The 24,363-nt window shown below is 38.8% G+C and overlaps 8 protein-coding genes across 21 annotated transcripts in view; 3 read left to right on the forward strand and 5 right to left on the reverse strand.

The window, feature by feature from the left end:
* Positions 1-38: 38 nt before the first annotated feature.
* LOC105691763 (p53 and DNA damage-regulated protein 1) lies at positions 39-2,630 on the forward strand. 2 transcript variants are annotated; one of them, XM_012410457.3, is made up of 3 exons: positions 39-155; positions 1,853-2,096; positions 2,186-2,630. In XM_012410457.3, exons 2-3 carry the CDS (start codon positions 1,871-1,873, stop codon positions 2,353-2,355), a joined length of 396 nt encoding a protein of 131 aa, XP_012265880.1. In that variant the 5' UTR covers positions 39-155; positions 1,853-1,870; the 3' UTR covers positions 2,356-2,630. The 2 variants fall into 2 exon arrangements, with proteins under 2 accessions (XP_012265880.1, XP_012265882.1); XM_012410459.3 differs by lacking the exon at positions 39-155 and adding an exon at positions 1,581-1,721.
* LOC105691761 (G patch domain and ankyrin repeat-containing protein 1 homolog) lies at positions 162-1,884 on the forward strand. The gene has a single exon (XM_012410455.3). The coding sequence runs from the start codon at positions 413-415 to the stop codon at positions 1,523-1,525; it is 1,113 nt and encodes a 370-aa protein (XP_012265878.2). The 5' UTR covers positions 162-412; the 3' UTR covers positions 1,526-1,884.
* LOC105691762 (decapping and exoribonuclease protein-like) lies at positions 2,621-4,683 on the reverse strand. The gene is made up of 5 exons (XM_048656984.1): positions 4,577-4,683; positions 3,781-4,140; positions 3,440-3,663; positions 2,991-3,358; positions 2,621-2,906 (listed from the first exon to the last, which is right to left on the reverse strand). Exons 2-5 carry the CDS (start codon positions 4,068-4,070, stop codon positions 2,691-2,693), a joined length of 1,098 nt encoding a protein of 365 aa, XP_048512941.1. The 5' UTR covers positions 4,071-4,140; positions 4,577-4,683; the 3' UTR covers positions 2,621-2,690.
* The window catches only part of LOC105691756 (zinc finger protein 37-like), a 28,152-nt gene continuing 7,849 nt past the window's right edge, over positions 4,061-24,363 (forward strand). Inside the window, exons 1-3 of one of the 12 annotated variants that reach the window (XR_007278941.1) lie at positions 4,061-4,196; positions 4,632-4,808; positions 23,393-23,471. Coding sequence is in view for 1 of the 12 variants with exons in the window: in XM_012410449.3 (XP_012265872.2) it covers positions 15,497-15,640; positions 15,785-18,484 (2,844 nt within the window). In the remaining 11 variants the exon portion in view is untranslated. The other 11 variants (XR_007278934.1, XR_007278938.1, XR_007278937.1 and 8 more) reach the window with 11 other exon arrangements.
* LOC105691723 (RNA polymerase-associated protein CTR9 homolog) lies at positions 5,232-10,562 on the reverse strand. The gene is made up of 13 exons (XM_012410409.3): positions 10,324-10,562; positions 9,930-10,028; positions 9,605-9,844; positions 8,831-9,523; positions 8,442-8,752; positions 7,837-8,362; positions 7,577-7,771; positions 7,380-7,496; positions 6,994-7,304; positions 6,569-6,909; positions 6,300-6,483; positions 5,695-6,219; positions 5,232-5,607 (listed from the first exon to the last, which is right to left on the reverse strand). The coding sequence occupies exons 1-13, from the start codon at positions 10,378-10,380 to the stop codon at positions 5,511-5,513; spliced, it is 3,696 nt and encodes a 1,231-aa protein (XP_012265832.2). The 5' UTR covers positions 10,381-10,562; the 3' UTR covers positions 5,232-5,510.
* Positions 12,198-14,895, reverse strand: LOC105691760 (solute carrier family 35 member F2-like). Of its 2 annotated transcripts, none has more exons than XM_025745972.2 (9): positions 14,646-14,895; positions 14,080-14,189; positions 13,784-13,977; positions 13,489-13,651; positions 13,212-13,368; positions 12,925-13,135; positions 12,734-12,861; positions 12,412-12,610; positions 12,198-12,290 (listed from the first exon to the last, which is right to left on the reverse strand). In XM_025745972.2, exons 1-9 carry the CDS (start codon positions 14,765-14,767, stop codon positions 12,258-12,260), a joined length of 1,317 nt encoding a protein of 438 aa, XP_025601757.1. In that variant the 5' UTR covers positions 14,768-14,895; the 3' UTR covers positions 12,198-12,257. The 2 variants fall into 2 exon arrangements, with proteins under 2 accessions (XP_025601757.1, XP_012265877.1); XM_012410454.3 differs by having other exon boundaries at positions 12,412-12,625.
* On the reverse strand, positions 18,639-20,770 carry LOC105691759 (G-protein coupled receptor Mth-like). The gene is made up of 5 exons (XM_012410453.3): positions 19,632-20,770; positions 19,466-19,544; positions 19,226-19,371; positions 18,998-19,163; positions 18,639-18,922 (listed from the first exon to the last, which is right to left on the reverse strand). Exons 1-5 carry the CDS (start codon positions 20,530-20,532, stop codon positions 18,670-18,672), a joined length of 1,545 nt encoding a protein of 514 aa, XP_012265876.2. The 5' UTR covers positions 20,533-20,770; the 3' UTR covers positions 18,639-18,669.
* Positions 20,773-23,337, reverse strand: LOC105691757 (probable G-protein coupled receptor Mth-like 3). Its single transcript, XM_012410451.3, has 5 exons — positions 21,797-23,337; positions 21,651-21,729; positions 21,410-21,558; positions 21,167-21,329; positions 20,773-21,093 (listed from the first exon to the last, which is right to left on the reverse strand). Exons 1-5 carry the CDS (start codon positions 22,926-22,928, stop codon positions 20,826-20,828), a joined length of 1,791 nt encoding a protein of 596 aa, XP_012265874.2. The 5' UTR covers positions 22,929-23,337; the 3' UTR covers positions 20,773-20,825.

Raw genomic sequence — 24,363 nt, forward strand, 5'->3', positions numbered from 1 at the left:
TGTTTGGTATGGATTGGATGAGGCAGAGGGATGTTCCAGTGTGCTGCTAGCTGCCCAACGTATTCGTATAACCTGTGTAACGTGCTGACAATTTGACAGTGTTGAAATCGTGAGAATAAAAGTGAAAAGATTGATAACTCGACGAGATCTGACAGGTAAAAACTAAGTTTATCGCATATTGAATATTCAAATTTATTATGGGTCAAAACTCAAAGCTTCAGAAGTTTCCAAAAAAAGATCAAACGTATGACAACTCTGAGTATTAGAATATCGAATCTACGCATAGTGTGTTTATAAAGGATCTCAAAAAGCTGCTTCCACAAAATTCTAGCGATACTTTGAATCAGAATAAACTTTACCGTCATTCTCAGTGGTTTTAAATTCATGAATTCTGATAAAATCACTTTACACAATGTCGTTGCATCAAAATTGGGTCACTCTTGCAACAGTGGACATACCTTGGAAATCTTTCATCAGAGAGTCAAATGAGATTACGCCTAGTGAATCTGGACAAAGATTTTCTACGTGCTTAAGCTTCAAGGGAATGGAAGCAAAGAATTCTTATGAGGAAGTAATTCGGCAAAATTTCAAGTCTGAGAACACTCCTAAGTCAAACATTGAATTAAGTAACCGTTCCAAATGCAATAATCTTCAGACTCTCGTGAGGCATGATACCTCGGTAGTGAATCAAGTGAGCACAAATTCCATCCTCAAAGCGGTAGAACAAAACGATATGCATTTTTTGAAAAAACATTTAAATTTGGATAATGTTGACGCGTGTGATGACTTTGGGTGGACTCCATTAATGTCTGCTGCTTACAACGGAAATTTGGAAGTTGTAGAATATCTGTTGAGACTTGGAGTTAATAAAAAAGCAAAGGAGAGGTCTGGATTGACTGCAGCTCAATTGGCTCTTAAGAGAAATCACTTGAATGTCGTTGCTCTCTTGAAAAGAAGAAATCCTCAAAAGGATGGTGAAAATATAAACACAACTCCACTGCAAAACTACACAGAAAATTCTAATCGAGAAGACGAGAGAGCAAAGACCTCTAGAATTGAATGTACCATGAGCAATGTAATAAAGGATCCTTTTGATTCACATCCTGAATTTTATTGCAAAGTATGCGAATTGGCATTCAAAGAATCTACTGTCAAGCAACACGAGTCTTCAACTCTGCACATATTTAACACAAAACCAAAATTACGCTCAGTAGCTTATGGGATAGCAAAGCAGAATAAGGGTTATCAAATGCTGCTAAATACTGGTTGGGACGAAGAAAATGGGCTTGGCCCTCTTGGTGAAGGTACAAAATATCCGATAAAAACTATTCTGAAAAGAGACCGAAAAGGCTTTTGTGAAATAGATGCAAAAGATGCTAGAGTAACCCACTTCAAGTCAGGAGATGTATCTGCCATTGCTCCAACACGGATGGTTTGGCAGAAAACATTGAAGAAAAAAGATAGAGAAAAGCTACTGGCCAGGGATGCATTGAAGGGTCGAATAATTCGGATGGCACTCTCTTGAATATCTGCCACAAAGAGTTTTTTTATTCTAGACATTTTTCAATCTGGGGGCATTAGTTTAAAAAATAAGAGGACGATATAAATTGATGTGATACATTTATCATTAAGATTTCCCAACAAATTATGACCTGCCATTAATTGTACTAATGTCCAGTTCAATATTGATTACGTGTACAAATGCTATCCAAACTTGTTAGGTGGGTAATAGAAAAGACAATAAATTAATCAGCATTACTGATAGATGCAAAGTTGTTTTCGAGTACTTATGAAAAAGAATATTATTAGTGTACCGTTATGGATGATTGTACAATATTTGATTCCCACATAGTACCCACCATTGTCTACAATGAACGACGAACAGAAGACATTGAAATATTTGGAGGAAGTAGAGGCTAAAGCTGAAGAAATTTTGAGGGATAGGCAAGAAGTTATCATGCTGGACAAACGAAGAAATGACGATAGAATGGGAGAGCGTGCATTGCAGAAACAGAAGTCTGACAAAACTTGGATGGCTGTTGGACCATTGTTGATTAAAATGAAGACAAAGTCAGCCCAAGAGTTGCTAGTGAAAGGTAGATAAAATTCAGAAGCTAGAAACGAGAAATCATCTTCAGAAAATTTTCAGATTAACTAATTTTACAAGTCTCTTCTCATGTTGTAGATCAAAGAGAGTGCGATATTGAAATCAACAAAATCAGGAGCGAGTTAAAAGCTAAAGTAAACGAGCTCCGTGACTTAGAACATATTCAGCCTGTGCCAGGACTTATGTTAAATCCAATGTCCCGTGTGGAAATGTCTGCCATCAACCAAGTTCTTGGCAAGAGTCTTTAATTTGTATAGCTAAGCAAAGGAACTCCGGTTAAAATCCTTGATAATCTTTGATAACGATACCTGATTATCTGTAAATAGTTGAATAAGAGTCTGAATAATTAGTGCAATTTTCAAAGAAAATTTAGCCTGAACAACTGGATATTGATGATACATATTTGGCATCTGGTTTATTGGAACCAAAAAGTTCCTTCATAGTCCAGTATTCTCAATCGTCAGATAATTATTTTGTAAAATTCGTAAGTTTCAAATAAAATGTGATGATACGTAATCATAAACCAAACAACTTTATTTTCACATACATAAATAATTCCATTATTATTTTAAATTCTAAACTGTTAGTTGATGCAATTATATGGTTCAGCATCATTGATGAACCATTGTGGGAGTACCGAGTATTCGCATTCACCAGGGAACACTTCCACCTGTACGTTTCTACCTGGTGCCCACTCAAATTTGTAGACGTTTTTATCATAGTCCTCTTTAACCACTGATTTGACAAAGCGTAGAAAATCATTACCAAAGTTGATACATGTCGACGCATCCCAAAGTCCCTGTAAGGAATACAGCAGTGCAAACTCAAATTTTTTAGAACATAACTAAAATATGTACTATTTTCATCTAGTAGGATGAACAACCTTAGACATTATGGGCATCTCTGCAACGTTGAAACTGGTTATCTTCCTCACAAATCCATTGTCATCTCTGAATCCGCACAGGACATTCTCAATGCCAACAAGAAAACTTTGGCACCACCATTTCATGAGGTTGGTTTTTCTAAACAAATGATGCTGCTTCGGGAGGTGCATAATTTTTTTTGTTTTTAGCTCTACTAGTTTTATATTCTCCCAAGCTATTGGCTCTACCAATACTTCATCTGATACAACCCCATCAATCTCTGCCCCATATAATAATTTATGTTCAGCAAGTGTAGATTTGAAGATACAGTTGAACTGTAGTGCTTCATTTACAGCCTGCGAAGTATCTGGGATTTGCCCGGGTGATCCTGAAAGATTGTGGTAAGTACTCTGAATTTAGGGTAGTGTTTGCAGCTTAAAAAATCACGTTATCTCAGCAGATTTCCCACCTGTAAGTAAATACTGTTCAAATTTATATCCCCATGACATGAACTTTAGCTCATCCTCTGAGATATTTTTTTTATAATGCTGCTTTTCCACCGTGTCAAACGCATTTAGATATATTGTCCCTCGCCATTTAGAAGCACAGATTATCCACCCCTCTTTCTTTTCAAATGGTGAACAGCATATGGTAGTCAAGAGGCCACGATAGCAAATAAAATGTGGCTGAAGCCTTGAATGAACAGAAATATAAACTCAATGAAAACTTACATTGACTCATGCAGACTAATTTTCATGAAAGACTAAAGCACACAGTGGAAAACAAGTACTATCTTTTGATGGTACAAACCATCGATCAGAGCCCTGGTTGGCTCTGATTTTGGGAGTGTGTAGCAAAATCCAATAAAGTAGATTTTCCAATTTTTCTTCATCAGCTGCGGCTGGTTTACGTTGATACAAATGGTAGCCTTTTTTTAGATCAATTTCAGTGTTAATATCTGACGGACGGACAAGGTACTTTAATTGAGCTGTACTTGGCATAAATTTTCTGTTTCCATCTAGACTATAGTAACCAATAACTTCTCGTCTGCTGAAATTTGGAAAATCAGAGCGAACAACACGAAATCGATGAACTTCCATTGTTTTAGCTTCGCGACTGTTTATTTTCGTTGTTTCGAACTCGTCTTCACTGGTCGGACAACTCCTATGGCTAGACTTATAATCAGTCGTTAATACGCACTTGAAGTGGACAGTACAAATGATAAAGTATGACCGTTGAGTGTAAATAGGAATAGAGTTGCGAAAGACGTGGTGGAACTATGCTTATGTACTTTTCCTTATACATATACAAGGGGAGTGGTTCGTTTGGACAGAATTCGTTTCTACAGAGAAAATTTGCCCATGGTTCGTTTGGACAGAGGAAATTTCGACTTAGGTTCGTTTGGACAGAATCCGTTTTCGCTGCTCAAATCACATTCTGTCCAAACGAACCCACTTAGGTTCGTTTGGACAGAATCCATTTTCGCTGTAGAAATGAGTTTCTGTCCAAACGAACCTAAGTCGAAATTTCCTCTGTCCAAACGAACCATGGGCAAATTTTCTCTGTAGAAACGAATTCTGTCCAAACGATTTCTGTCCAAACGTACCTCACTCATATACAAGAGATTTCCTATTACACTCAACGGTATGACTCATTGTCAGAGTGGTATAACGTGTGCATGATGTGAAATGTGCATGCGTGTTGAAAATTGTGTGACCTTGGAGTGTTATCATGGAATGTATGTACATGCGTACACCGACGAGATCGCGGAATAGGACGATAATGGCTGAACGGGCCAACTATCCACACATTGCCGGCTTGATACGGACCAGGAAAAGGTAATATTCTATGAAATATTCAGGAAAAGTACGTGTGATATCTTGTTTATTAGATACTCCGATTCAAGGGTTTCATCAACCTACTTCGCTTATGATTATTCAAGCTCACAATAATTTCATGTACAATTTTCACCATAAATGTATGGGTATAGGCACAAAATAAGGACTGGTAGAACCTAGTCCTTATTCTGTGGAATAGGCAGGTATGTTTGTAACAAGTTTAAAAATGTTAATTGTTGCTTTCCTATTAGTCTAAAATATCACAACTCCTCTTTTTCTTCCCTTATGGTTCGATAATGTTAAAATATGTGTCTTTGTGTATCCATAGCATTTCTGCGTTGATAATGCCGCTGCATGATAATTTGTGCGACTTTGGTTTATTCTGATACCAGACAAATAATCTAAGAATTTGAAACCCAGTAATTATGATGAAAGTACTTTATTCAGACATTTTTTGAGACAATTAAAAATCTTCGTAAATTGTTTACGTATTGAACTGAAAAAAACCACACAAACCGAATTGAGAATATCATACAAACTCAAGGGTTTTCTAGAATGTTAATATCTATGGGCAAAATGGAATACCATTTTGAATAATGTGATTCGAGGTAAATTAGTAATATTGATTTTTGAGTATAAGTAACGAAAGTTAGTTAATTAATTAATTAAGCAATTGATTGCAGTCAATTTATCACATAACATTTACTCACTACCACTCTCTCTATTTCGTTGAGGACTTGAATGTCGTGATCCATCTTCACTGCCAGAAATTGATTTTCTTGAAACTGGACTCGCGGACCTATAAAAGCGTTTAAAAAATATGATTAATAATGATCATTTTGCTCATATAGCAATGTAAAACTCAATTAATAGTTGATTGTCTCACCTCGCGGATCCACTTGCACTTCTACTCCGAGAACCACTCTTTGATCGCGATCTTGATCTGGATCTTGATCCAGACTTGGATCTGCTTCTGCTTTTGGATTTGCTTCTCCCAGATCGTGACTCAGATGGTGATCTAGACCTTGATCCTGATCTTGATCTTGATCCAGATTTTGATCTTGACCTTGATCTCGATTTAGATTTAGAACGACTTTTCCGAGAGCCACTGCTCGACCTAGATCTGGACCTTGACCGAGAGCCCGATTTCGAACGACTTTTTCTCGATCCGCTATTAGACCTGGAGCTCGACCGCGATCTATTGCGGGATTTGGATGCACTTTTACGTGACCGAGATCTTGAACCGCTTCTCGACCGAGAACTATTACCCGACCGTGAACGGGAACCGCTTCGCGAACGACTGCCAGATTTCGATCTAGACCGAGATCGGGATCGCGAGGCACGAGACCCTTCAGAGTCTGATGCAATTCTGCGTTTTCCGCGTCCGGTATGTTCATCCGCGCTCTCATTTCTGAAAGAATGAAGTAAAGGGATATTTCAGCTTTCACATTATTTCTCTGTCCAAAATGATGATTTATAAGGACGACTCACCCGCTGGCGATTTTAGGCCTGTCGTTTTCACTATCAGATTCACTGGTTGAAATAGTTTCCTTAGAAACAATTCGCATCTTTTGTTTCGCGGACAAATCTGCAGTTCCCTTTCGAGAACCTTTAGCCTTGTTAGTCGTTCCTGCTTTTCTACCACGTTTTGCTCTTGGTCGGTCACTGCCTGATTCTACAATTTTTCAAATATTATTTATTTGAGAGAATAAATTGGTTACCGTCTACAAATAGCTGATTGTAAAATCCAAATCACTCACCTCCACTTTCTCCGCTATCTCCATCCCTCTTCTTTCGGCCTTTTCCTGAAGATTTGCGCTCTCTTCGGTCTCCGCTGTTCTTTCGTTTGCGTTTTTTCTCTCGAGAAGTCGTCTCTTCTCTACGTTCGTTTCTATCAGAGCCACTATCGCTGAGATATTGCTCTGTTCTTTGCTTCCTTCCCTTCTTTGGAGCTTTTTCTGACGGCATGTCACCAAAGAGTAATACATTTTTAGTCTTTTCGACATATTCCTGTCTCTTTTGCAGCATCGCTTCTGATTTTTGCCGACGCATGTCCTCCACTTTTTTCTGTTCCTCCGTTTGTCGAATTCTGAATGCTTGTCTGTAAAATAAAGTCAACACAATAAAGCTTATAATTTATCCGAGCACCAAACTGGAATAGAAAAACTATCAAATGTTATCTTACCGTTCCTCTTCCTGCTTCTTACGAAGTATTTTATCTTCCTCGTCCAGTCTCCTAGCTCGAGCGACATGATATTGTGCTTGCGACAATAAATCTTGACATTTTCTTGCTTCTGTTTCGGCGAGCTGATCCATTTTCTCACCTTGTGTACCAAGGAATTGGAAGTACTTGTGGGATAATCCTAATTCGTGCACTGCTTGCAGTACGACAACCAACGTCGACTTTTCGTCCTTCAAAATTTGCATCGCCAAACGTTGTAAGACTAGGGCTATGTTGTATAATAGCAGCGTGTCTTGTGGAGCTACTCTGCGGGCCTGTTGTTCACATTTAGAAATGTATAACAATATTAACAATCAAGATGTGGCTGAGAAAAAATTTCAAATTTTCACCTTTAACAACGTCATCTTGGCTTCTTTTAATTTCCCAGCTTTGAAGTAGGCTCGACCCAAATATTGGAGAACTTCTACGTGATGATATTTGTAGAATTTCCTCAAGCAATTTTCATACTGTTAATGAAAGTTTCTTTAAAAACTAGGAATATCAGTTAGCTGAATCCGCATAGAATTTTATGAGCGAATGTACAAACCATCTGTATCGCGCTAACAAATTGTTTTTGTTCAACGTAAATGTGTGCAATATTCAACCAAACATCACAAAACTCGGCAGTTGCTTCTCTCACTTGGGCAAATATATCTCTTGCTTCATTCACACAGCCTTTGTGTGCAAGTACGGCTCCTATACCGTTCGCAGCCCATATATTTCTTGGGTCGTTTCTGAGAACCTGAAAATTTCGGTTATAGATGAGTGTTTTATAGACTTGATCCATTTTTTTTTCATTCGACATACTTGTTTAAACATCGCCAAAGCTCGATCCTGATGCCTCTTTTCCCTGTCCTTATCTTTCCCACTTTGATGAAGGGTTTGAAGCCAAATGTTGCCCAAAGCTATGAGTGAGTAAGCATCTGTGCTTGTAGCAGGATTCTTTAGGATACGTTCAAACTTTTTTTGGCCAGGTCCCCATTCCATCTTAGCTAAATGTAAATTTCCAAGCAGCGACCAGGCGTCTGGATGCTCGTTGTTTATCCTCAAAGCATCTTTGAACCAATCGGAAGCTTCGTAGATTTGTCCCTTGTCTCTGGCCATGCAGCCCAGACGCAGGTAACAATCCACATAGTTTGGGTGTTCTTTTAAAATATCTTTGTACAATTTTTCTGCCCGGTCAAATACACACAATGCTTCATTCAAGCGAGCCAAATTATACGTCGTTGTTACTGCTATAGAATTATAGTAAACTGGATCCTGCTCGGCATCCGTTTTCGACCGAGCTAATGAATCTTCCAAGTTGTTTCTAGCCTCTTCTAAATTCCCAAGCCTGATGAATCATGAAGTAAGTTTAGTTGACGATTAGTTCTGTTAAAAGACTTGATAAAATTTCTGTCAACTGAACTCACCTGTAGTGTAGAGCACCAACATTGTTCAGGATCTCTGGTGGAATATCAGCCTGAACTTTGTCTTTCAGAATTTTAGTCGCTGTGGCATATGCATTCAAAGCAGCTGTTAAATCACTCTGTTCAAGAATCTGTGCTAACTCGATCCAGGCTTCGACATCGTCAGGGAATTGTTCAGTTACTTTTCTGAGATGGCTTTTTGCGATATCCCTCTTCGACTGAGAGTTCGAGTTGGCATATAGAGAGCCAAGAATTTTCATTGTTTCATAATTCCCAGGCTGGGCTTTTAGGACTTTCTCGAAACACTGTGCTGCCTGAAATTCAAAAAATTAACTCGAAATCGTTCGAGAATTGTTGCGAAATATTTTTTGAGAGGATATTTATTCACTCACGTTCTCAGCGTCTCCGCGATACACGTACATTTGACCCAAGCCAAAATGAGGGAGGACAAAAACAGGTGGAGCAAACTGTGTTGCTTGGTAATAATATTGGAAAGCTTGATCATAGTCTCCTTGAACATGGAAGGCCCTGGCAAGTTGGTAACAGCTTTCAGCTCGCATAGCTTCATTTTCAGTATTATGGAAAGCGTGCAAAGCAAGATGCTGAACTTTGTTGTAATCTTTTTTGAAGAAAAAATGATTGGCTAGGTGATTTAAAACCATAGGGTTCGTGGAGTCGATCGTATAAGCCTTTGACAACATTTGAACACCAGTTCTGATACTATCTGGTTGTTGCTGATTCAACTTCAGAATTGAAAGCCCCACCAAGGCTCCAACGCACTGAGCGTCCAGCTGAAGAGCTCTCTCAAATGCCATTTTAGCTTTGTCCTGGTTACCCAATTTCATGAAACAGTGCCCCATACCCAATCGCACAGCTGCTGGACAATTTGGGTTTGTTCTCAATGCTTTTTTGTAGAAAGCGAGGGCCCCACGATAGTCTTTCTTGTTGAATGCTATGCAAGCTTTGCCCAACAATGATGGAATATTATTCGGCGATTGATTCAATACAAAGTTAAACTGTGCATCTGCCTGTTCCATCTTATCGCCTTCCAGTAGACAAAAATACGCCCTTCCAAGGAGATGGTTCTATATAGATATAACAAGAGTTATTAGTCTTTCATGTAGTCAAGTTCTGTTTCAAAGATTATATATTTATTTTTATCCTACCTGATCATACATGATGATTTTATCAGCAGTAGTATACAGCAGGGTAGCCTTGGTGAAAAGATCCCGCTTTTTATCCTTGTTTTTCTCACGATTGGCTTCTTGGACATAGTGTGCAGCCAACATGTCCAGTGCTCGCATTTGATCTTTTTCATAGTCTCTATAATCGACATTTGCATCGATTCTTGATGACTCAAGGATCTTAATAAAGTCTTCGATTTTCTGTTGCTTGTGGTACTCCAGCTGTTAGAAATTTGATTGATAAATTGTTATTCTTGAGAATAGTTTACATCACCGATCACAGATATATTTGAATCAAAACTATTACCGCCAAGTTGACCCAGATATTGAGCTGGGCATGTTCTTGCCGCAGAATACCAAGGACCTCATCACCATCCGGGAGTTGATCCAAGTAAAGTTCGATCACCTATTTGCAAAAGGAAGGAATTCCAAATGGATGAAAAACTTGAAAAAATTTAAAAACACTCGTCTTTATAAAGATTTAATTAACAAGTTGATTTGACGTTTTCTACAATATATGCATCTATTACCACATATATCAGAGTTTAATTCTAGGTTATACTAGGCGTGTAAATAGATCAGCTTATGTACAAGGTAGTTCATTATCTTGGTGATCAATTTCAGTGCCAAATGATAGGAGATTCGAATAAGAAAATTCACTACTCAATTAACGTAAAATGGAATATTTTAACTGAACATACCTCGTCCGTATCCCGGAGAGGGATCTCAATCGAGCTCGCCATTACAGCACTTACCATTCACTATGCTACAGGGCGAACGATGATTTCTCTGTTAAAAATTTAACGCATGCGCTATGTTCGATGTTCCACATGCACCTGTGCATCGTTTTCTGTTATCAGGACAAATTAATTTTTTAATAAAGTTTAAGTAATTATGTTATCGCGCTCCTCGTCGAAGCTCATTACCTGTAGCATCAATCATCATAGTATGGGCATCATCAGTTGTTCGAGGGTAGCTAGTATATTCAATTTAATTATTCCTCATTACACTTTTGTGCAAATTAATTTGAAAATAGATTTAAAAGAATCTGAAAGTTGAAAAGCAGTAATCAGAAATAATTAGATAATCATAATTGATAAAGATTTGTTTATTTGATTATCATGTCATCTTTGGTTTTACATAATTCGTACCATTAATCGTCTTGTGTATAACAATTATAATTCGCAAATGTAGAAAGATGATAATATTCGTATAGTAATAATTATCATAATTATCATGAGATCGGTAAACTGTATAATCTTTGAATGATTTAATAATATAATATCGTTGAACTCTATTCTGTGAACATATTATATGCATTTAAAATTTTCGTGTATGTTAACATTATCAGTTATATCTGCAGTTGAATATTTCTAACGATATGAGAATAATAATTCCTCATATTCAATAAATCATATAAGATTTCATAATAACGTAATATTGTGTCCCCATAACATGATATCATGTAATAAGTTTACGTCACTATTCAAATTCTATATCAAATACAATATTTTTGTTGATCGCTTACAGTTTTCAAATTATAAAAATCGTAATGATCGGTGCAGATAACACATTTTTTTTCATAAATTAATTACGTATATCGATCATGATTAACGATGCAATGAGAATATATTATATCGAACGAAATTTACGCGGTTAGATTATATTATTTTGTATTTAAAGTTTTTTTTTTTCTAATTTTTTTATTCCTCCTTTCCCCTTCTTTACTATCTTAATCGTCTTATATTATTACATTCATTTGAATAATATGTAATATTGTATATTAAAACATGTTGAAATTTGGCACATACGCTTTCATCATACATTACGTTATTTAATTCTCAGTTATGATAATTTTTTATTCCGATAAAAACTTTTTTTTTAAATATCCTGTTCTTTTTTCTCATGTCTTGATTTTTATTTGCATTATATTTGTACGTAAAAAGTAGTTATTTTGTTTTTTCATTTCGAACCAGATATATATATTTTCTTTTTTCTAAAAGGTTACAATTACATATTACCGGGGTGTGGTATGAAGTGAAGACGTTTTTATGATATTTAAATTCTACCCTATATCGTAATAACATATCATACGTGTCGTATTCGCGATACATTATTAAATTTCTTAATTATTTTTACCGATTATAATTATCTAAATATACCTTCGGTATAATACTTATACGAACGCCCGTGGTTGTCATTATTCATATTATTATCGTTATTTTTACCGTAAATACAAATCTTACGTCTGCAGCTTAATAATACAATACGATTTCTTCCTTGTTCGTTTTTTTTCTGTATTATTTAATTATTTATTCATCCTTTCTTCTTTATTTTGTAAAATAATCACTGCGATACGGTAATTAGATTAATTGCTTAGGCTTATTTATTATTACATGAGATTATTAGACAATGTGGTATCGATTCAGATGCGTTATTTTAATATATTGCGATTTTGTAACAAATGTGTAAATTTGGTGTTTTTATATGTGGCAAGTTATATATTACTTTATGCGGTTGAACGTTAGATTTTTAATTTATAACTATACGGGTTCGAAGATGTTTTTTTGTTTTCTTTAAATTCCAGTTTTTCTTACTTGATTTATATTTATTATTTATTCAGTTCATCGTTGTGTTAACACGCCGCACCACCGTTCGTTGTTATCGTCTGCGAAAAAAAATTATACATTCATATACTCAGAATATTGTAAAATAAAACTGATTATTTTATTCAGAAATAATTCTAAAGTAATCGAATCGTTGATTTTTCACATCTAATTTTTGCTCACCTTCAAATTTACTTGACTGCCGTAAAATGAAGTAAAGGCCGTATCTGAGCTGACGCTTAAGGGAAGACTTGTGGCGTCTATAATCGCTTCTCTTTCACTGCTTAATGTCGATGCACGTAAATCTAATGTACCACTAACTGCTGACATTCCTGAACTTGTCGCCATTTCGACTTCACCAACGTCGGGATGAGACATGTGTCTTAAAATAACGTCACTTTAATCGATCGTTATTAAATTGTTGTTAATTTCATCTCATTCTTATTTCAATCGACTAATTTTTTTTCTCAACATACGAGAACTGAGGAAACTAAGAGTTTCTTACCTGTAATCTGGCGCCGGTAGTTCAACGTGTTGTCTTCTGGAATTTGAAGATATCGGCGTTCGTTGAATCGCGTAAATGAAATTTCCGGTCATTGTTAAAGCGTAGGAAACGAAGTAGAGCGTGTGGAACTGCAAAAAAGGAATCAAATAATGATAATAACAGATCCAGATCGTATCTTATCAACTGAATACCTTGTACTGATTCGTCAACATTCCGAATAAAATGTTGAAAAAATCGGCCGTCAATAATGCCAATTGTAATGCCGTCGCTCCAGATTCGAACAGGATCACAGGTACGAGTGAATAAAATACGAATTGCGATATACAATAAACTACGAGGGATGTTATCACCGGCGCGTTGTCCCAGGAGAATGTTTCCCATTGAAGCCTTTCCAAAACGCCCCTGAGAGTAAAAGAGAGAAATTTTTCGTCCTTCTTGAATGAATTATACAAAATAGAAGTATACGAGTATCACTTACATTTGTGCACAACTTATTATCGTACCGAAGAATCCGATCATTCCCAAATATTCAATAATGTCGACCGTTTTCACCGCTAATTCTTGGAGCACCGTTATTACCGAGAATAAAACCGCGCCACCCAGGCAAAGCATGTCACCGACCAGCTGATTTTTACCTGATCACATCGGAAAGATGACAAACAGATGAAAAATGATGGTCGTTTTGTTGAAAATATTTTTTCAACAAAAAAAAAAAAAAAAAGAAGAAATTTGGTACTATTTAATTTTTGACTAACCAGTCGCTGTTGGATCTTTGTCATCTTCGATACCAGCCCATACCAAACTTCCTATTGCCATAAGGCATACTGAAACACCGACAATGTGAACCATTCTGTATCTCACCCCTAGAACAAGGCATGACAAAGCGAGAGCAACTGGAATCGCTACGCAGTCTAAAAGCTGAAATATTATTTAAAGGAGTTAAGTTTCTCTTTTTTGTTCTTCGATGCTTTATTATCACCTGGTAGAAAACATGGTCCATGAGGTCTCGTGGAAAGTGGATGTATTATTCTGATTCGTAAATATACTTGCCTGTATGCTAGCGAGACTTGTGAATTGATGAGATGCTGTCACCAGAGTATTTGCTTCGACGTCAATTAGTGCTAACAACAAGTATCGCCATCCCCTAGCTTTTATAACGGATATCAAACCGTTTCCAGCCCCTCTGCAGGATAGCCAGGTCGTGTAAACGACGCACATCATTACGTAGTGAGGAAAATTTTGCCCTGTCAGAAGAAGTGCGTTGTGTTAAATCATCGTGAGATCGCTCGGATAATTTCATCCACAATCAGAATTGGTTTGAAAATTTCTTAGTCTTTTATCCTTACCTGTTGGCACCGAAAGCCGGTTCGCCGTGTTTATGTGGTGATTGATAAACGTCATAAAACAGAGAACAACCGATAGAAATTGACCACGAATTATCGTCTTCCATACCGACCTGTAATCATTTGCGAGTTTCAAAAAATCTCTTCTTAATTTAAAAATTCATTATTGAGACAAAATAATTCGGGTTAATAATTCTCTTGTTATATATTCTTTGAAAATAAATGAGATGATATGTCCCCTTTGCGAAAGAATGTTATACGCCTATTTTGATATTTTTTTTTTTCAAACCAAACAAAGAACGTGAGACTACACTGTGGTTTGTTGCCTGTGCAATTTTTCCGCTTTATCGCAGTTTAATTTTTTCATAGTTCAAAGGCCCTATCGCCATCGTATAAACACTTATTGTTAGCACCACTGACGACAAGTAGTTATGTACAGTACTTGACTTGAGATTTTTTTCACCAATCCCAACGACCGCCGGATGGGGTTGTGGATAAAGAGTAAATCTTTGACCCGCGAGAATTAGGGAAACTGGGGGAGATCGACGTTTGACAATGATATCACGTACCACTTCCCGAGTTCGGATATATAATTTTCGATCCTATCACAAATTCCGTTTTGAGCCGGCTGCATGTTTGGATTTTGACGGCTCAGGCGACCGCCTCCTGACACTCCCTTGCCATGGTGCATTTTCACCCTGATGCTCGCACCCTGGGAACCGCGCTTGCGCTCCCTCGATTTCCCACACAGAATATTCTTTTTCTACTATATTACTACCCGGCATCATATACTCTCGTGATACGGAAAACTTGCTTACTGTAATTTAACTGTATGTGCTTATAGAGTACAGTACACATTAAATTCATCCTTGTATCATCCATAGAATCTCTACGTGGAACAATATAATTTTTTCCTATACTTGCGGGCATTTGGTTTGACTGCACAAAATTTTCAAAAATATACCCTTTGATTTCTACCATTACACGTGCATTTTGGATTAGTAAAATTATATGATATAAAAGATTTTTGGGAACCTAAAGCAAATCATACAAGATGTTAAATTCCTTAAAAATACAACGTTTCGTTAGAAGTTGAAATAAATCAACGAAATCTTTTAAATTATTTTATATCATGGACGAGAACAACGAACATTTATCACTTTCGGGAGTAGAATTATATTTGGATAAATTTTCATTTTTAATTGTCGTAAAACGCGTTTGAATTTTAAATCGGTGAACACAAATTGCAGATCACCTATTATACCGACATTCTTGGCCGAGGGCTTTCAGGGTTTTAAAAACCACCGCTTTTCGCCCCTCCCCTCTAGTCACCTGACCTAGGACAAGCTGTCAGTTATCTGTCAGTACGCTTTAAATATAAGACCAGGTACCAAAACAATAACAAATTTGTAAACACAATATGACATCACTGCTGTTACCGGATCTTATGAAAAAGACTTGTAGAACGTGTTTAAGCACAAATGGAGAAATGGTTTCTATATTTTCATGTGATTTTCACGTTAATCAATTACCAAAGAAACTCATGGCATTCGCTAACGTTGAGGTTAGTATTTGTTGGACGCATTTAAACAATCAATTCCTATAAACAGTACATATTGATTATCTATTGCAAGAGTATTTGAGTATCAATTTGACTTCCAAATAGCTCGTATGTAAATTACTCTGCAAATCTTAACGCTTCTTTCAGGTATATGAAAATGACGGTCTACCTAAGGTGATTTGTAAGAAATGTGTGTTCTTGGCAGACTCTTTTCACTGTTTTAAAGAACAATGCGAATTTGCACATTATCAATTGAAGTCATTGATGAAGAAAGCTTCGAATGTAGATGATGGACTTAAAGCGAATGATGACAGCCTCAATATTATTGATACAAATAATCTAAAACCATGGAGCAACAGAGCTCAAGATTCTGTTGTGGAAAACGAAGCTGATTATGTCATAGAATACATTTCTGAAGATGTGAAAATGGAGGTTGAAGAGGCTTTGAAGAGAAGGCAAGAAGCTGAAAGGAGAATAAGTATTGCAAAAGTATCTCAGAGTATAAGGAATCTTAAAGGCATCGAGGTTGTTCCAATAAGCGATGTCAGTATTGCACAAAAACCAAAAGTAACTGGAAAAACTGAGAAACAGGAAATCGTCATGTTTCCTGTTACAATGAAGAGGAAAAAGAAAAAGGCGACTGCCGGTACTTTCGAAATTATAACTATTGATGATACTGTACCGATTGATCAGAAGTTGGAATCGTCTCACGATACTTTAACATCCGAAATTCCGGGACAGGACCTTAAAAAGGAAGAGTCAATGGTTCACAACAAAAAGAAGAAACTAGGCTTTTCTACGGTAAGAAAGGTCGTGAAAATTGATGTCAACGAGGGACTTCATATAGAGCCTAAGGATGAAAACAGGGAAACTTTGGACTCAACACAGCATTTTCAGGAGATGTCCACTGAAGTTATCATTCTTGGTAATGGCCAAAATAGACAGGACAATATCGAGCATCTGGATCACGAAAAATTGGATTACAAAGTTCACCACCCCGAACATGAGGAAAGAATATCACAGTTTTCACATCAGATGCTACATCAAGAAAAAATTGATTTTAGAAATGAGAAGAAAGAAAACATAGATTTTTCTGTGCAAGAGTCTGAAGATGGAGAAGATCCAGCTGTAATTATGGAGAAGTCCACAGTTGATTGTATCATCAATACAATTAATGATGGGAGTTTCAAAGACATCAATCATGCAGAAGAAGACGTCATGATGTCTTCTGAAAACGCAGAAGACAAGGCTCAAATTGTCATCAACTATGTGATCGATAACAGGAGTGAAGAGTCAACAAAAAGCCAGGTGATAGATAATTCTGAAAATAAAAATGTAAAAAGTATTGAATCTCCTCCACCAAGCTGTTTCGAATTAGATGCGTGTAAAATAGTCAATGACGATGAAGTAAAGCCTCTTGCTTTACTTAGTGTTGATCCATCTAAGGGAGAAGACAATACCGCAACAAGCATAAAAATTTATCAAAGAGAGGATTCTGAGTCTCTTAGGAAAGAGGCAAATGAAATTTCGGCTTTGACAGATCAATATTCGATTCCAACTTTTTCTTTTGCTAATCGGAAAGGCAGTAACAGGAACCTAAGATTCTATCGATGCACTGTATGCTCTATAAACTTTGTTTCCATGCCTGATGTGCTGAAGCACAACATAAAAGTACACATGGTAGATGATAGTCCCCTTTTCTGTTTGATATGCGATAAAAATTTCGAGGATAAATCTTCACTTTCTAATCATGTTGATGAACACAACGGCAGCAAAATATATAAATGCACATTTTGTCCAAAGATTTTCACTCTTCAAAGAAATCTGAAGAGGCATGTGTACCATCACATTGATTATAAACCATATCAATGCGAAATTTGCACGAAAAACTTTACCGAAAAATCCTCCTTAAAATCTCACATGTTCCTTCACACCGGTGAATCACCCTTTGCCTGTAAAAGTTGCAACGTTTCTTTCAATAATAAAACGAATTGGAGGCGACACGTTATGACCATTCACGAAAAACTTACCGCCGTTGTATGCCAGTTTTGTAACAAAGAACTACCCAACAGGAGATCCCTTCGAGTCCACGTCAGAGTTCACACCGGAGATAAACCTTATCAGTGTCCACATTGTGAAAAAAAATTTACCCAGCAATGTAATCTAAACACACATATTCATTGTCACCTCAACGATAGGCCTTTCACTTGCCCACATTGCGGCAAAGGCTTCAATCAACGGGGGACTCGTGATGATCATGTCTTAACTCATACCGGAGAAAAACGTCATAAATGTACGAAGTGCGAAGCAAGCTTCACAGTTTCATCTGCCCTCAAACGACACATGTGGGTTCACTCGGAAAAGACACGACCTTACAATTGCGACCGATGTGAATTACAATTCGTTGGACTCTACGATTTGCGAAGACACCTTAGAGTTAGACACGGGCAGCTTATGAAGCCCGGAAATCCAAGAGTTGCGAGGGTGGTAACAGAAAGTAAAAAGAAGAAGGAACCAGAGGATTTTCCGAAGGATGTTCCGGAGGAACCTATAGAAGTGGATGAAAACGAATCTGTAATACTTGAAGCCATTCGGCCAACTGGAATTCCCATGGATTGTTCTGATCTCGAGCCAACATCAAAAGAAATTGATTTCTTGTCTTGTAACGTGACAAAATTTGAAAATGGCGGGCCCGAAATAACAAGGCAAAGCCTATCCGAAACGAAAATAGAAAATTTCGTTAACGGGACTAAAACGGAGATAATTCGCAGCCCTGACATTCCCTCGGACAAGGATGATACTGATTTCGAGCTGAAGATTAAAAACGGAGTCGGTGAAGATCATTGAGCGAGACATATAAGAAATTCTAAAAAACTTTTCATCGTTTGTCTTTTGAAAATTGTTTCAGTTTTATACCTCTCGGAAAAATTATAGAGAAAATTTTTTTAACAAAAAATACATACGATCTTTATTTTTCGATAGGTACATTAAATTTGCGATATCGATATAAATTTAATATAATCCTGAATTGGCTATGCCGCATTATCGTGGGCTGGATTTTCGTTCGATTTTCTTTCTCTGCGGCAGCAAAGTCTTTTTAATCTGCTCGTTAAGTTTTGCTTCCAAACTAAGAAAGTAAATAGCATAATTGCTTCCGACGTGTGTTGCGAGGCGTATTCGCGGACCTCCACATCATCAGAGGATAATAAATATAAAGCTTCCGTCGATACGTAGATCATCAAATCACCGGTCATTATTGTGTACATTTTTATGCACAAGGTGAACCTAAAGAAATGAAAAATAATTCATCAAATCCGAGTCACGAGGGATAAAAGTGTGGCATTGAACTTTGATTAATACCACGGTTTGTCCCTCTCATCGTTTTCGCGCTCTGCTCCTGGCGGTAAATTCGCGATTCGTTTTTTATACTTAACGAATTTAGCGGTCGTCAATACCGATAAGACAGCGTTTACAAGGAATACTACCGTAACAAATGCGAAGTAACACCACGTTCTGAAGTTCCAGGCTGTACGAAATCACGAAGAGTCGATTAATCAATTTCCCTTTGTCAATAATTAGAACACTCACCGAACTTGTCGTTGCGAAAATACGACAAGTGGTCCAAGCTAATTTCGCAACAGGCTACAAGAATCGCGGGGACGGTCCAAGCGTAAAACGCATGCCACAAATATCTCCTCGCTCCACCGGCACGATTATTGTCGAGACGAGAGGCCCTGCGAATGATAATAATATTGACGATGATAATAAAAAGGTGCTCCGATATTTTCTCATCGGAATTAATTTTTTCCGACATTTGTCGCAACCCACCGAAGCGATCGCCAAATAGCGAAGCCCATCACGTTGAGCCAGAGACTACAGGACGTGTAACCGTAGACCGTGAGAATATCTGCGAAAAAGAGGAAAGAAGCGATTCACGAATATGCGATATCAGTGAAACTCTGTGAATATAGATAAAGAAATACATGGTTCTCACCGTAAATGGTAAATAAATAAGCGTTTTGTCTATCCTCCGGGGTGAATTCTCGTCCCAATCCGGCTGCGTATAGTAGAAGAAAGGTGATCGAGTAAGAATGGAATATCTGCCGGTGGGTAACTCCGACTTTGGAAAAACTCGGGTAGCTCAAAATCAAAGCGAGAATTGCCAGGATGGCAAATACGGCGAAAAAGGCGTCCCAGTCCTCGTTGCTCTCTGCCCGATTGCAAATTTTTGCGGAATACGATTTCGATCCCGATTCGTAGAACAGACAATAACCGTCGAAAGTTAATTCGTTTTCGCGGTGTCTGTCGTAAATGGAACCGTTGGCGTATAATTTATAATCGTTCAGAATTCCTGACACCATCCAGTTGACGGAGCAGGGATCGTAAGTGACGAAAAATAAATCGTCCACCCCGACGACGGTGTCATTATCCGCGTCCTTCGGCTCGTCTCCGTCGTCGTTCAGCTTCTCGGCGAGCGATACGAGAAACTTATCATTATCTAGGATCGATTTGTCCGACGAACAGAAGGCGCCCTTATCCCACGCATTTCCCTCAGGGCAGCAAAATTGAATGCACGTATTTAGCCCACATTGGTCGTCGGTCCTTTTGCATTTCTCATGCCGAGGTGTTTCCGACCGATCGGAGTGGTTGGGACATTCCGCTTCGCGTTCGTCGGAGTCGTCGAAATATTTTTCTTCGGATTCGTTCGAGCCGTCGGAATGTTTTTCCGCGGACGTGGAACGTCCGCAGCTACGTTCCCCGGTGTTGACAATTAACGAAAATGTGAAAACGAAGATAAGATAAGTTTCAAAACTCATTTCCAGCGACAGTGAATTCTGGATCGCAGTCTCATTAAAAATTTTTTTTACTATACTCATTCCATCCGTGAATAACATTCGCGGATTTGTTGCGTACCACCGCCGAGGTTCGGTTACGTTTCAGAACTATGAGAGTCCGGCAAAATTACTCCTTGTAAAGCGTTAATTGCTGTTGTTCAACGCGGTCATAAGCAATCTTCTATTATCTCCGCGTGCAGGAAATTGCGATTGCTAAAACCTTTCTGATAGCAAGGATATGTATTATTTTATCGCTGTAACCTTGGACTGAGAATATCGTTACTTCAAATGAAAAGCCAATTAAACAGAACTGGTTACTCATTTTATTGCCGATTATTCAATGAACGTGTATCTCATATTGGAATATCGGCAGGCTTCGTGATAAAAAATTTGGTAACAGCCACTCGATCACAAATCTTTTCGAAGCGTTCGCCGATCGATTTTTTGACATTATCTTTACACAGTAAAACAACGAATATAAAAATAGCTTGGACCATTTGTAGCATCACGCTGATGTAAAATACGTTGTGCCCCATCAGGATCATCAAAAAGAATCCAAGCACCACTCTGATGGTCGTTGCACTCGTCATTATGACGAACAATTTCACGTATAAATTGAGCCTGGACGGAAAAAACGTGACATTGAAAACCGTTCGCTTTCGTAAGTGTACCGTGTTCCCGTGCAAGTACGTACCATGGTTTTTTTTCGGTTAGCCGGTTATCCCCGTCCTTGTGGAGATTCGCCATAAATTTTTTGTGCCTCCAGATGGTGAGAACGGTAGTCGTGCACAAGGATATGTTACAGATCATCGCTATGCTTATGAATACCCAGTTGGACCATTTTCGAATTTCCGTCGCTGCGAAATCGGAGAATCAACGAAATAAGATAAAACGTTCGACTGGACGTTGAGATAACGGTAGTAAATTTCGGACCCACGTCTATCGTAGGAAATCGCGGACAGGCTGTACTCAGCTGTAACGCAACCCCCGAGCAAAACAGCGGGCGTAATCCAAGCGTAAACCGCGTATCGTACGTACTTCCTCCTGTCGCCTTCCTTGTTGTTTCGCTCGACGGCTCTCACCCTCCTGAAATTCATCGGTATTACGTGATGCGCGGAGTTTCAAAGTGGCGGAATAATAACGTACGAACGAATCTACGTAAACGCGTTCCGTCTAACCCGAACGATCTCCAAATGGTGAAGCTCATCACGTTCAGCCAAAGATGCATGGACAGGTCGCCGTAGTCCTTGAATAGATCTGGAAAAAATGGGGCGAATGGTTGGCGTTTCCGATGCGGATTCGATAAAAAAAATTCACCGCTCACCGTTGTAGAATATCAGGAACGGCGGGGTCAAGTTGTACGCGAAATTGACGAGGTTCGTCGTAACGTAAGTGAAGGCGTACGAGCGAAATACGTTCCCTTGAAGATTTCTCAATTCCGGTACTAAGGTGTAACCCGCGAAACTCGCCAGGGTGAATAAGCTCGCTATCGCCAGACCGGCAACGTGCCACGGATCCTCGGCGTTTTCGAATTTCCGGCAAACTTTTGCTCGGTAAATTTCGGAAGCGGATTCTCGAAATAGACAGTACTCGTCGATGTCGTAGAGGTACGTCGTTTCCCCGGCCGGTGAAATAAGGCCGCTTGGCCAAACGGTGTATTCCGTCAGTATAATTTCCTCATTCCAAAGAACGTCGCATGGGTCATTGCGAAACGTACGGTGATCAAGACCTTCCGTTAGAACGCCAGAACCCATCGACCTCGGCAGCGACTCGGTGAAGCTTACCGAAGTCAAGTTGTCCGTCGTCTCGCATCTTCCTTCGATCAGCGACTCTCCTCGTGGACAGCAAAGAGGCACGCAGGTATCGGTAAATGCGCAATAGTCTTCGATCGATCTCTTGCAAGTTTCGTACCACATTTCATCCAGGGTAACGAATTCGTTCCAATTCACCTTCGATTCTTTACAATCGGGTCGGCTTTCCTCCGCCGGGTCTTGGACTTCCGTCAGAAAGTCCAAGACCTTGAGATCGTCCGTTTTGGCGAGCGAGGACATGACCATGTGATGTAACGACCCCAGAACGATTTGCTCATCGGTATCCGCGGGCGGCGATCGGAGCATTTCTTTCACAAACTGCGCGGCGCCGAGGATCCTCGAACGGTCGGGCCTCGGTCGGAGCATTTCTTTCAAAAATTGCAGAGCGGTCGAGTTTCGCGAATCGTCGTTCGCCTTCTGGATCATCTCCCGCGCGAACGTCCGGGCGCGGGCGTCCATCGAATCGATGTCGATCATCGACGCTAGCGTTTCTCTAGCTATCTGCTCTCCGATGTCAGTAATGCTGGAATTGGCGGCCGATGTTTCTGCCGGAAACTCGGAATCATCCACCCCCAGAGACTGACGACCGGCGAGTAGAAAGACTCCGAAGAAAGTTGGAATCACGTTACTTCGAAGAACGATCATTTTTAAAACAGGCTATGCTCGGAGCGGTCGTTTTCACAAAGACTGATCGGAATCGCCAGAAACTAATCCGTTTTAAATAGCATCTCTATGCGTAGCGTGTAAGCGTTGCACCACGAAGCTGATTCTATTCTCGTACTTCCGGTATTGCGGTCGCTCAATTTCATCTCCGTATAGTTCAGTTACTTTTGCCTTTTATAGTCAAAGACTTGGGGTGGCACAATCGTCGCGCGGTATCGTTTTTATCGCTACGCGGTTTCGAACGGTTTCATAGAGTAAATGACGAAATCGTCGCGAAGATACGCGAAGGGTACGTCGTGCCATTTTCTCGCGGCGTACGAGGAGCGAAAAAAAATTTCCACATCGATCGACGCTCGTTCGAATTTATATCGGGTTTGTGAAGACTTGCGGAAAAAAAAAAAGAAACGAACAATCGACTGAAATCGGAAATTTTTTTTCATTTCCAGGCTACGAAGGAGGCGAGGAAAATTGTACGAAGGTCGTCGATGCCCCTGACGGTCTGATCTGATGTACACGAGTATATAGGTAATACCTAAAAACCAAACCACTTCTATTTATATACATTAGGTGGTACATAACTTCGAATGACGCGAGAAATCCTCGAAAGTTTTGACGTTAATCAGATGATGGATCTGCCCAACAGCCAATAACCATCTATAAGGGTGAAAAAATATAATAACCTTATCATTATTATCGTCATCATCAGTTTTCGTCACTTTTTTTTCTCACTTTCAATCTTCGTCATTTGGCGGTCGCCAAAAGTGTCTTGGAAAAATTTATACCCTCTCGTTCGTGTACGTTTTTTTTGTTGTTGTTTATTTATTTATTTTTTTCCATCCCTGTTCCGACATATGCTTGATCGGGTGTGCGATCGAATGTGTGCGTAATCAATGCGGTTCGACATCTCCTCGATGTTGCGGGAAAAAAAAAATTCGTCTCAACGAGGAAAGAGATATACGAAAACGATGATTGAATAAAATAATCACGACGTAGACGGGAAACGATGGAAGGTAAATCATGGTAATGATATAATAATGAATAAATAAGAAGGTAAGGAAATTTCATGTAGAGCGAGTGAGCGTGATCTAGGATGGTAACCGACATGAATACTTCAACCCACTGACGATGTATTACATATGTATATTCCGTATATATATGTATATATATATGCATTTATGTACGTACGTATGTACGTACCATCTACCCGTGAGATAAGAATCCAATTGTACGCAATCCTCTAACGAGGGTAGAGATCCGGGATGTGCTGCAGGTGGGCGAGGAAGAGAATCGAGGGAAGAAGAGGAAGAGGAAGAAGGACGATATAGGTATAACGTGCACGCTGATACTGAATACCCCGGGGATTCCCGGGGATCATAGCTGAATGCTTTGGTCGATCGGGAGTCCGTCAAACGAACCA

This window comes from Athalia rosae, chromosome 6 (assembly GCF_917208135.1).
Source record: "Athalia rosae chromosome 6, iyAthRosa1.1, whole genome shotgun sequence".
Lineage (NCBI taxonomy): Eukaryota > Metazoa > Arthropoda > Insecta > Hymenoptera > Athaliidae > Athalia > Athalia rosae.

Bases quoted from the DNA above. Each gene is read 5' to 3' on its own strand.
- LOC105691761 (XM_012410455.3), top strand. From the start codon at position 413: ATGTCGTTGCATCAAAATTGGGTCACTCTTGCAACAGTGGACATACCT.
- LOC105691763 (XM_012410457.3), top strand. From the start codon at position 1,871: ATGAACGACGAACAGAAGACATTGAAATATTTGGAGGAAGTAGAGGCT. The intron at 2,097-2,185 runs GTAGATAAAATT...CTCATGTTGTAG, and splicing joins CCAAGAGTTGCTAGTGAAAG to ATCAAAGAGAGTGCGATATT.
- LOC105691762 (XM_048656984.1), bottom strand. From the start codon at position 4,070: ATGGAAGTTCATCGATTTCGTGTTGTTCGCTCTGATTTTCCAAATTTC. The intron at 3,664-3,780 runs GTTTGTACCATC...TGTTCATTCAAG, and splicing joins AACCAGGGCTCTGATCGATG to GCTTCAGCCACATTTTATTT. The intron at 3,359-3,439 runs GTGGGAAATCTG...ACAATCTTTCAG, and splicing joins TGAACAGTATTTACTTACAG to GATCACCCGGGCAAATCCCA.
- LOC105691723 (XM_012410409.3), bottom strand. From the start codon at position 10,380: ATGGTAAGTGCTGTAATGGCGAGCTCGATTGAGATCCCTCTCCGGGAT. The intron at 7,497-7,576 runs GTTTGTACATTC...TTTCATTAACAG, and splicing joins TTGTTAGCGCGATACAGATG to TATGAAAATTGCTTGAGGAA. The intron at 6,220-6,299 runs GTGAGTCGTCCT...TCATTCTTTCAG, and splicing joins AGGCCTAAAATCGCCAGCGG to AAATGAGAGCGCGGATGAAC.
- LOC105691760 (XM_012410454.3), bottom strand. From the start codon at position 14,767: ATGCACCATGGCAAGGGAGTGTCAGGAGGCGGTCGCCTGAGCCGTCAA. The intron at 13,136-13,211 runs GTAAGTGATACT...TTTTACTCTCAG, and splicing joins ATAATAAGTTGTGCACAAAT to GGGCGTTTTGGAAAGGCTTC. The intron at 12,291-12,411 runs GTGAGCAAAAAT...TTTTTTTCGCAG, and splicing joins GCAGTCAAGTAAATTTGAAG to ACGATAACAACGAACGGTGG.
- LOC105691759 (XM_012410453.3), bottom strand. From the start codon at position 20,532: ATGTTATTCACGGATGGAATGAGTATAGTAAAAAAAATTTTTAATGAG. The intron at 19,372-19,465 runs GTGGGTTGCGAC...TATCATTCGCAG, and splicing joins GCTATTTGGCGATCGCTTCG to GGCCTCTCGTCTCGACAATA. The intron at 19,164-19,225 runs GTGAGTGTTCTA...GATTTCGTACAG, and splicing joins TTTTCGCAACGACAAGTTCG to CCTGGAACTTCAGAACGTGG.
- LOC105691757 (XM_012410451.3), bottom strand. From the start codon at position 22,928: ATGATCGTTCTTCGAAGTAACGTGATTCCAACTTTCTTCGGAGTCTTT. The intron at 21,559-21,650 runs GTTAGACGGAAC...GATGAATTTCAG, and splicing joins ACCATTTGGAGATCGTTCGG to GAGGGTGAGAGCCGTCGAGC. The intron at 21,330-21,409 runs GTGGGTCCGAAA...CCGATTTCGCAG, and splicing joins CGCGATTTCCTACGATAGAC to CGACGGAAATTCGAAAATGG.